Raw genomic sequence first — 11,581 nt, forward strand, 5'->3', positions numbered from 1 at the left:
GGCCTCCGAAGCTTTTACGCAATTCTCGCTCGTTTGGATGGTTCCCTTTCAGAACTCCCCGTTTCAAAGTAAACAATGCGATAGAGCCTTTCTTGACAAGATCCAAGCTTTGTGCACAGAAATCATGGTTCCGACTTTTGGTCAGACCAGTCTCCGAAGACTCGATCACGGACTTGGAGGAAAATGCTTCAGAATACAGCGACTTCACGAGGGACGTAGAAGAGTTCGTCTGCGACCGAGGCAGTTCAAGCAGCAAAGGAAAACGTAATTGGGAGCCTGAACATGATGGTAAACTTGGCTGTTCTGTTGTTATCCCTCGCAATCCTTGCACGACTGGAAGAGGCACCGGTGTGTTTCGACGAGGTGATCAGTGAGTACGCCATGTTCTTTGGACGGGAAAGTAACGAAAGCCAGGCAATGATATAAGCGTTCCCGGGCCATGCCGAATGATTGAGATGATCGCACAATCCATCGCGGTATAAAACAACGGCGCATGACCGGAAAACCGACCCAGGATTATGCGGATTAAGCGTCCTGTATAGCTGTTGTCGCTTTCTTTATACACTGCTTGCGATTTAATTGTTCCAACTGCTCGTCTAAAATAGCTTGCCCTTCTTTGAAGATCATGCAGTGTTTATTCGCCTTTCAGAATATCCGCTGATAGTGAGTCCGCAGTGACTTAAATGAATTTAAAATATGTACAGTGCTTCTAAAAAGTTTCCAGGCCACATAAGGTGCCCTGGAACGTCCTTCAGCTAATGCACTCCTGATTCTGTAGAGTCTGAGGCACTCCTGATTCCATTAGTGATTACCTCAGTGAATATTTTGTATAAATAGGCGTGCGTAGGTCTCTCCACAGGGTGGGGGGGTACCAAAAAATTTTTAGAGAGTGTGTAAGTTGTCCATAGACATCTGTCTATAAAATCTATAGACACTGTATAGACAAGTCCTAAGAGAACAGTATATCGGCAATACAAATGTTATAGGCAGTATATAGGCAATTTGTAGATTTATGGCCATACACTTTTAGTAGACTTTTGTATATAGGCAATGTATCGAGTCTTTAGAAGTCTATAAATTGTTTATAGACCATTTTTATAAGGCTGGGAATGGAATCACAACGTTTATGGTAGCGCCTATCTCTTAAAATCTTTTGGGCTGCAGAGAACAATAGGGGACAAAATGTGCGCCTCCGTCTTTCATGCAAATTGGAGGGCGCACTGTCTCCCCCTCCCTGTGTACGACCATGCTTAGGCAACGGACATTAAGCTGATCTTTGCGTAATTTTTCAAGTCCCCGGGTCCCTTTCTTATAGGTTAAGATAATGCCAACGCTCTTCCAAGATTACGATACGGTCGTTATGAGGCATTGCGTATACAGAGTGGTCAGTTTTTCTAGCATAGAGCAGTGATGGTGCAGACATAGAGCATCGACCTAACGTGCAAAATGACCACGGCTCGAATCTTGGGGCCGTGCAATTCTCCACCGGATAAAAACAAAAAATCCGCGTGTAGATGGAATTGAATAACCAGACCTGTGGTGCGTCCTGATCCTGGCGACCAGAGTTGACATCGCGCTCCCTCGCCAGAGCAGGGTCTGGCCACACTGGTGTCGTAAGGCTTGGTCACCACCTCCTAATCGAATATTCTAATTGTCGTTCGTATAGTTGTAGCTAAATGTCATAACCAACTTGAAAATTAAATGCGAGCTACTCGCTGTTTTACGCTTAATTGTGGTGTAAACTATTGTTTTAACGAGATATCATTAAGGCTCCTGTTCCATAGAAAATCCGGCGTCATCGTCGGCATTGTGAACGAAAAATCCCCAAATGCGGGCCACCTAAGTCACGTGACCTTGTGGCGTCATCACAAACTGCCCACCGAATTGTGAGCAAACAGACCGCAGTGGCAGGTGGCACTTAAATCACCGATTGGTAACCTCCGAGATCCGAAGTTACCCGATTGGCAACCTCCGAGATCCGAAGTTGCCCGATTGGCAACCTCCGAGATCCGAAGTGCCAGGTGCCAGTTAAATCAACGATTGGCAACCTCCGAGATCCGAAGTGCCAGGTGCCAGTTAAATCAACGATTGGTAACCTCCGAGATCCGAAAGTATTAATCGCTGTACCTTAGAGACATATAAGGCGCCCTTAAGCCCATGGTACTTACCCTTCGAGGTAGCGCAGTGGCTATGGCGTTCCGCGACTGTGTTGGGCAGGATGCACGGGTTAGAAACCCGGCCTCGGAGGCTGATACCCAGGTTGGAGAATGGGTACGAAAACGCCCGTGTACTCAACGGGTACACGTAAAGGGACACTTTCCGTAGAACTCCACTGCGGGAATAGAGCATTCAATAATACTACCACAGAATACAATAGTAATGCTCTATTAAACAAAACAACTAGTGTAAAATGAAAAGTAATCTACTGCAACTGTCAAATATAAACCAATTTAAAATAAAAAGTGTAAATATGAACGAGTAATGTAAAATAATAGCTAAATAATAACTATAATATCTAATTCTATCGTTAAGTGTGAAGTGTTGATGTGTGGTTAAGTTTCCGCGATGTATACATCTGGGGAGGTGCTGCATTTCGTGGAAAGTGGAGGTGGGTGGGAATTTCTAAGTTTGATGTACTGTTGCGTATTGTATGTGATGGTATATTGAACTTTTACTGCGGCGTAGCGGTGTGAAAGTAGAAACAAGCTTTTCTTTTGTCTTCCAGATGACGACGGCGCAGAGTGCTTCCAATGGATTTTGCAGGATTACAACCTTCGAGAGCACGAGAAAATTGTGAGAGCCGTTTATACACTCCGAATACGAATACGACGGGAGTAAAAAGGGAATAAGCTCCTCTAGCGCACTCACTTTATAAAAGGGAGTGTTCTGGAGGACAGCTTACTCTATTTTTATTCCTTTCTGTTTACAGTAGTATACGGCAAGTGTAGATGCGAAGCATAGGCGGTGCTGAAAGCTTGCAGTTTTTGTTTTCAACGCGTGCTGTTTCGATCACATCAATCCCTAGATTCGAGTTGCAAAGCCCTTGAAAGGCTCTGCCTGTCCGGTCGCTGCGCTTTTATACCTCGCCGACATCGCCGGGTTAGGTTGCGCGATCAGGCTGAGCTATTGACACGTTAGTGAACATAAAAAAGTAATTGTTGGCGTCGGTTTCCTTGCACGAAAGAACTCCCGTTCTCGAGCGGGCATACGAGAATAAAATTGAAGGATACACCTAAGCTCCGCCCTAACGATATGACGCGGTAGAGATAATGAGTTAACCTTTACAAAAAAGTTTTAGACAGTCTATAGAGTGTCTATAGAGGTCTGTCTATAAACTCTATAGACTGTCTATAGACAAAAGTCTATAGGCAATACAAATGCCATAGACGGTCTATATAAAATCTATAGATTTATGGTCATACACTTTTAGTAGACTTTTGTCTATAGACTGTCTATAGACTATGAATAGACAAAAATCAATATCAATAGGAAGTCAATAGTCAATATAGAAGTCTATAGCATATATAAGGGAATCCTCATATATGCGCAGTTGGTCATTCTCTGCTTTACATTCGTAGATCCCTGGGAGTCCTCATACCCCTCCTGGCGCAGTGGTGAAGCGGTTGAGGAATGCGCCACTGCCCTGGGATTGCAGGTGCTGCCACTTGTGCGACCCAAGTTGCTCTTCCCGAGCAAACCTCTCGCGATCAACCATTAATTCAACTTCCACCTGCCAGTGTGGTTAATTTTCTCACAATCTGATGGATAGATTAGATGACCCCAAAAAGGTCACGTGACCTGGGTCGCTTCTTCGGGGGTGGCTGCCTGGGCCACCCTACGCCACCCTATTTATTTAATGCTACCGAGTTAAAAAGATCTCAACTTTACCTCTCGGGTGATGGGGCTAGTAACATATAGTTGCTCCGCTCCTCCCTCGGCATAAGATCCTCTCGCAGGCTCACAAGCCACATGACTGGCTCACGTGACCACGGTGCACGTTCGTACTACCCAAATGCCCGAGCACGCCATTAAAAGGTTCAGTCCTGATTTGTCAACATCTGATCGCATGGAGTTATATAACGCCACAATAGTATTTGTGATGTAAGAGAAAGTCAAGCCTAGGTTTCGTGTTACATCACAAATAGTGTTGCTGCTACGCCGTACATATATGCCGAAGAACGTCCCTGATAGAGCCAATCTAATAGAAAACAAAACAAAAAATCAGTAAAGCTAAGCTGACCGGCTTAGTGCATTAATGAGCGAAAGCTGGTTGGAATCAGCAGCGTATCCGGCACGTAATGTAAGTATGGACGATACATGCAACGAGGACGATAGTGCTGGCACAGTCATATTTATAGGCATTTTATGAACTCGACGGGCCAGCCTGGCACAGATATAGCTACTTGGCTTCGCTTTTTTGTTTCGCGCATGTTTAGGTACTTGGCTTTGGCTTGTTTGTATCTATTTTTGGTTAGGATGGCCGTGCCTATGCGTTGTTGCTCTTTTACTCGATCCTTCGCTCATTTGATTTACTGTTTATTCCGTTGATTTTTCTTGACATTTGCCTCCGTCTGCTGGTTTCAGAACGCGACGTTGTCACAGGAAGGCGGAAAGGTCATCAAGGCTTGTTTCTCCTCTGCCTACGGCAACTCGACAGACAGCTGCTTGAATGCAAGCAACGTAAGTTTGCCACAGGCAATGGTCGCGTGCCTTCGCGGAGCAAAGCAGTTTGCCGGGTTACAGAGAAGGTATGGTCTACAGCTCTAAGTGAAGAGTACCAGACAGAACTTTGGGACCACTGCGGCGACCCGCATTGGAGGCATATGCGAAAGCTTTGACACCTCCTCGACACTCTTTGTCCTTTGTTCATTCTTGGTGTCATTTTGATGTCTGTGGCTGTTTTGACGCCTTCTCGCTATTTCGACGTCCATGGATATTTCAACGTCCAAGTGGGTTTTTCGACTTTAATTAATTACCTAATTACTCCACATCAACCAAACTTGTTCCATAGTGACATTTTCCACACTCGATCTGATACAATCAAACTGTTTTCCATACCTCTTTGTAGGACGACATGAATGTGAGGACAAAATTGCGGACACATATTGCGGACACTTTTTGGTGACGCGTACATAGCCATATAATGCCTTCGTATTAATAAATTACGAGAATTACCCTCAAACAATTAAATGATGATTACACCCTTATGATATACGACCGATCAGAGCTAGTTGATCCGCATTGTGCTGAACGTGAAGCGTTCAGAGCCCGACGTTACACCACGGTGGTATCCATGGCCCTCCCACAACGCGGCTGATGTGCGTATACGTCACCTCTGGTGGCCTTATTGTAACTGCTCGGCACAGTTACTGCGCAGGCTTGCAGGGTGCCGCGCAATCCAGACACCCCTCGCCTCGCGCTAACTTCGTCGTCGTTAGACGTTCGTCAGATATAAGACGATGAAGTTTGAGTGAGTCACACGTGGTGGTCACGTGATTACGTGACCACATGATCAAGTGGCCACGTCGTCGTAGTGATCCCGTGGCGACGTAGCAGCAGTAGTAGGATGGTCAGTACGAAGATTACTACTATATGTGAGGAGGCCGCGGGAATCTTCGCTTTAATAGCTAGCTTCCAGAAAATTTAGATCGGTTCCGGGGTGTAGTTAGCTACAGCTAGCTGCTTTTAATGCGATAGCATTAGAAGCCCCATCGGGAAGAAAATGTGCCTTCGCAAGCTAAACTCGCTGATCGGCTGGAAGGTAGTGATGCCACCAGACCGGAGCGTTCCCATTGGTTGGAGGGAACTGACGTCACTTCCGGAAAGAACGTCAACAGCTGCTAATGCATTGCCAACACATAATGTGATGAGCTGTCCTCGTCAATTTTTTGAAGAGCATGCACCTGGAAAAATTACCGTTTTGATCTCACGGAAAGCACATGTCTCTGGAAACGAACATCTCGCGTGGACTCCCCAGAGGTGTGTATGGAACCCAGAAATGCCACAGCGTTCAGTGAGGGACAGTGTTTTCTGATGTTGCGTTGAAAGCAACTTATCATTGCACAACTGGGCAAGTTTCGCTTACCACATTTCAGTGGCACAGCCTTATCGGTACATTGAGGGGCGCCCGACTAACCACCACATAGTCACACGTTGTCAGCCAATGGTAAACAGGCAACTTACAGGCGATATGGGCCACATGTCACAGAACGGTCATTTCCCGCTTATGGCGCAACAAGCAAACGAAGTTCAGCTGGTTTCTCCGCAACTTGCAACCGCGTGTTATGCATCATGCAACGTATCAGATGCGTTTTTTTTATTTAATTTAATATCGCATGTGCTTAAACACCAGGAGCCATGTTATTGCTAACCTCGCTCCTATACCTGCTGGCTCCTGTGAACCTTCAGACTTAGACCGTCGAAGATAAATTCTTGTCTCAAACCCGTCATATAACAGTTTCCAATGTGCGTAATTCCTGTGCAGTAATTTCAGGCTTAGTGCTAAGTAACAGCACTATCGTTAGGACACTGCGGTCTGAGAACAATCAACGTGAACCTCTGCTCTCCAATGAACGCGTCCTCGTTGAACTTAACATTTTTTTTTGTTCTTTCCAGTTTTCTGTCATGGTCTTGTGCTCGCATGACAATTCTGCTGAAGTTAGGAAGGTACGTATTGTTCTCTTCTGAATCTTTCGGTGCACACAAACCATAAATTTCTTTCTATCTGTCGAACTTTTTCAGGAAGTTATCACGAAATAAGCTAAATTGCGCGTAACGCTTCATGGGGCCGTATATTGTTCCACGCAGAACTTTCTAATAGCCCAGATGGCTCATGACTGAAAACAAAGGAACGTCCAGATACGAGATGAAGACCAGGTTCACGTTAGTAAGCAACGAAGGTGTGACGTCATTGGTCCAAAAGCTCCGAACATCCTGTGCGCACCCGTTCCATAGTGGCTACGACAGCCTGTTGCTAACTGGAAGGCATACATACTACCAGTGTGATAAAAAAAAAGAACTCTTCTGTACCAGTGAAGCCGAATTTTTTTTTTTGTTCCAATGGAAGTTTGATGATTGGTCACGTGTTCGGTTTCTTGTTACAGGAATACAATTATTTCTAATGTAATGTTGGCAGGAAGTTCATTGGTCGGCATCATATATGCGGCCTCAAGTGAAAACAACATCGACTAGCGGAATTGTCTGGAAGGTCAGAGTCGTCTCATATGGGTCTATCTATCCACGGGTCTAACAAAGCGTCTTGTCCCGGCGTAGGCCTGGATCATGTACAGTTCGAAGCCAAGACCGCTAAAAATCGCGTCACTTAAGTTTATCCCCCCGGCATATATTCTTTCGGGTTTTCGCGCCTACCTATAGGGAGATTAAACATTCAACCCGAGTAATTACTCGGCGAAGTCTGTAACTGCCTCTTTGAGCAAAGAAAGGAGGCTACGAAATCAATTAACTGTGTATAGGCATAATAAAATAGAAAATATTTGACACACATTCCACAGAACTAAGGAAATGCGAAACTATACGTTTGGATTAACATCAGACATCCAAAACACAGAGAAAACACGGTCATGTACAGTCTTTGTCAAAAGTAACCAGGCTCCATGGTTTGCTTCTCATTCGTATAAAAGAGCCCTCATGGCTTCCCTAAAGACCAAAAAGTTCTTTGAGGTGAGGGCAGGGGTTCTTCTTACGATACAGAGATTTAGAGCTTGAGGACTTGCATAATAGGTTTAATATACGGCCGAGAAGAAAACCGTGCAGCCTGGTTACTTTTGACAAAGGCTGTACTTTTCTTTAAGAGCAGCTCGTCTCGAGTTTTTGCTTGATGCACGGTGCGCATTATTATCTTCTATGCGCTGTTCGGGTATCGTCCTCAGACTGCCTCATCGTATATATTTTTTTGTATTTTCTTTATTTTAGGCTTTTAGTTCTGTTGGTATCCACACGAGGTCGAAGCTGCTACAGATCACAGACGCATACAGGGTAAATCCTCCTTTCTGTACAGCTTTTTTTCTTGCACCTGCATTCTTACCTTCATCTAGTGCGTGACAAGTAAGCTCTCTTATACACAGGCTGTGCTGCGTGTCAGTTAGATGCGATATGAAGCAATCTCTGTTATTTATTCGTCATGATGGATAACAAATAGTTTTACAGAAATTTTTTTTTAAATTTTAGTGCATGGGTTAGGCATTCATTTATGTAGACGAAAATGCTAAATATGTAATCTTGCGGCTTGTACGATGCATCCTGCAGGTTGCATAAAAGTAGACAAATGAAAAGACAAAGAGGGGGGGGGGGGGGGGCAACCATAACTATAGAGGCGAAAAAGTGTAACGGTGCAGGCCTAGGTACCATAGCCCTTGTCCGCATTTTGGGGCAATGTAATATAACGTTTAGTTTTCTTCAATTCCCACTCATCGTCCACCGCAGAGACTTGCAGATCGTGGCTATATAGTATGGGAGTGACGTCGCTTTAGCCAGTGACGTAGGTCAGAAAGAACATAACTAGAGTAGAATGGGTATAGGATCGTTGTATCATCCAGCTGCAATTCTTACTGAAGAGCTAGCAATGCAGTCCTGTCGTAATTACCACGCCACAAACGAGAAATCGTGATGCTTGCAGAAATGCCTTGCAGCGAAAGCGTCACATCGCAGCGGAGCAGACGAAGAAACGAGGAACAGAAAGTAAGACCTCTGTTACCAGACGAATAGAGTTTGTTCACTAAATCTTTGCTCTTGAAAATTCCGTCAGTGTGCCCAGGTGGAAAGGCTTTAGATGGATAGACTGACCGATATTTTGATGTACAGCAAATCCGTGGTAACTACAGTGTGCTCGTACAAATCACTCCTGAGCATTAAAGAGACACTGATGACGAGATTAAGTTGTCCTGTATCCATAGATTACCGCATACTAACTCCAAAGGCACTACTTTATCTGAAAAAGAGCCTTTACAAGCCATAAAATGAAAAAAAAAAAATTCACAGGGACACTTGGTGGAATTATGTATCGGCAATGTGTTGAAATTGGAGCTGTTTGTCGGAAGTAACGTCATTTCCTGTCTGGTGACGTCACCTGCATGTCTAGCCAATCAGCTAATTTATCCTCCGACGACACATTTTCGTCCCGATGGGGTTTATATTTCTATAGCACTCTAAAAATGTGATACATGGTATTGTCGTCAGCGGTAGTTGTAGCAAGCATACTGTGGTGACGTCAAGACTAGGTTTTTGCGGGTGCGGATCCATGAAGCTAGGTTACACGGTCATTCTCCTATAAACGGTCATCACGGAGTCATTTCCGGCTTGACGGCACGTGTTCTAATCTACGGGGCGGAAATAAAGTGCTTCTTCTTTAAATCAAATTTCCTCAGCACAAAATACATCCTTCACTGTCGCACAAATATCAACATTCAATTATATCGATATATATGAACATTTCTGGTAAATTTCATTTCATTTATTTGTCCTTTAAAGGCCCGGAGGCATTACATAAGGGGGGGGGGGGGCGTACATATAGGTTGGAGGGTAGTAGCAGAGAACAAAAAAGAGAGGGGAAAAAAGAAAAATGGCCAGAAAGAGCAACACAATCAATTTTTTGCAAAGAACAAAAATTCGATGGAGTTTTTTTAGCATCTCTTTAACAAAGTTATTTTCGCCCATTTCCTTCTTAAAACTATTTTATAATCTCTTCTGCTATCGCGTCTGTTTTCCGAAACCCCCTTCCTAATGCAGAATAGCATGTCAGCCATTTTTACACGCTGACTATTGCCGGTCTTTTTATTGAACAATCGCGTACGCCTTCCCTTGTATACGTTTGTTTCAGGCACAGCGGTCACAGGATCGACAGCTTCTTCGGAGTCTATCGCAGCGATACGTATTGGTAAACACTGGGCCCAGCTGGAGACTCCTGCTTGTCATGCTCCCATGCAAACTAAAATAAAATGCACTCCCTGAAAAAAAAAATCCCGCTATATATGCTTCGTATGCTTAGATATAATTCGCTCTCTACCGCAGCAGCAGCAAGAAGCGAGCCAGCAAAGCTTATCTTCAGACTTGTTTGTGTCTTATTCGCTTTTCGTGATCTTTTGTCATTTCGTACTTTTGTAACTACTGTCCCCTTCAGTGCTTCTTGCAGTGATTGGTTGGTTTATGGGGTTTAACGTCCCAAAGCGACTGAGGCTATGAGAGACGCCGTAGTGAAGGGCTCCGGAAATTTCGACCACCTGGGGTTCTTTAACGTGCACTGACATCGCACAGTACACGGGCCTCGAATTTCTCCTCCAAAGAAATTCAACCGCCGCAGCCGGGATCGAACCCGCGTCTTTCGGGTCAGCAGCCGAGCACCATAGCCACTGAGCCACCACGGCGGCTTCTTGCAGTGAGGGTGAATAAAATGAAAATGCAAGAAAATCTTAAATCCCCGTCTGACTCTCTTTTTTGCGCTCTGGTGCCTTTTCCTTGGAATACATTCTCTAAGCCTGAAAGATTATCGGTTATCTGCTCTATGAACTAAATCTCCTGCCCTAGTGCCGGAGCATGGTAAACACCTAATTAACACCGGTGCCTTATGTGAGAGGCTGCTACGTCATGGACTTCGAGCACAAGGAAGCAGCAAGATGGCTGGCATACAGTAATGAGCATGAGCTGTCATTGATGCACCTGCCCGTTTGGCCCACATAGGCCTTGCCGCAGGTCAGCGGTATTTCATAAACCACGCCACTGCAGCACTTCACAAAGTGCTTCCCATGTGGCAAGGCCTATGTGGGCCAAACGGGCAGGTGCATCAATGACCATGCAGAAGTAGGAGGTGCGCATCTACCGAAACACTGCGCACAGTGCAAGGTGTGTCACCGAGCGGCAGAACATACGGCGGGGGAAAATTGTGAGCTCTGCAAAAAGTGTGAACCACGACTTGATGAGATAAGGATTCTGTGCAGGAGCGGTGATAGTAAGGCACGGGAGGTTTTGGAGGCGTACCACATAAGGAAAAAAAAGAAAAAGTTGTGTTAGCGATACGTCTAACCTTTTTAAAAGTGAAATTTCATATCTTGAACGGTTTTGTTGATTGTACAGAGATTAAAAGTCAGATGAAGTGAGCGCTTGTCCTACGTCGTTCTTGAGCTGTGTATGTGTGTTTTTTCGGTGCTACTGTTTTTCCATTTTCGAGTACAATGAACTATCTAGCCCAAATAGAAGTCCTTCTAAGATATACGACCAAGTATGCAATGGAGTCAGGTGTAAATGAAAAAAAGAATGTTAAGCGTGCAATAAAGGTGGATGTAAAGACCTGTATATGATGTATCGTGTCATGCAAAGGGATATATGAAAGTCTAATGCTACGCATTTCCGTCAGATCGCCCCATCGATCGCCTGTCTTTTTTTGCTATTTTTTCCGGTACCGCAAAGTGTGTTCTGCTGCAAAATGAAACTTTGAGGTTGTGCTCTCCTTCAATGGAATACATTCGTGCGATAAAACAACGAACAGCAAAAACTCTTTTAACTTCAACGACAACTGCTGCCCTTTTTATTTTAAAAAATTACAATTTTTTAAGACCATTCTAGCAAAGAA

The 11,581-nt window shown here is 44.6% G+C and overlaps 1 protein-coding gene across 1 annotated transcript; it reads left to right on the top strand.

Annotated features, from left to right (window-relative positions):
* Positions 1-282: 282 nt before the first annotated feature.
* On the top strand, positions 283-9,896 carry LOC149332195 (uncharacterized). The gene is made up of 7 exons (XM_089555894.1): positions 283-370; positions 2,726-2,793; positions 4,585-4,680; positions 6,616-6,666; positions 7,933-7,995; positions 8,636-8,697; positions 9,836-9,896. The coding sequence occupies exons 1-7, from the start codon at positions 283-285 to the stop codon at positions 9,894-9,896; spliced, it is 489 nt and encodes a 162-aa protein (XP_089412020.1).
* Positions 9,897-11,581: the final 1,685 nt, after the last annotated feature.

The sequence above is a fragment of the Amblyomma mixtum genome, chromosome 8, assembly GCF_055824585.1.
Source record: "Amblyomma mixtum isolate Tamu chromosome 8, ASM5582458v1, whole genome shotgun sequence".
In the NCBI taxonomy this organism is placed as follows: Eukaryota; Metazoa; Arthropoda; class Arachnida; order Ixodida; family Ixodidae; genus Amblyomma; species Amblyomma mixtum.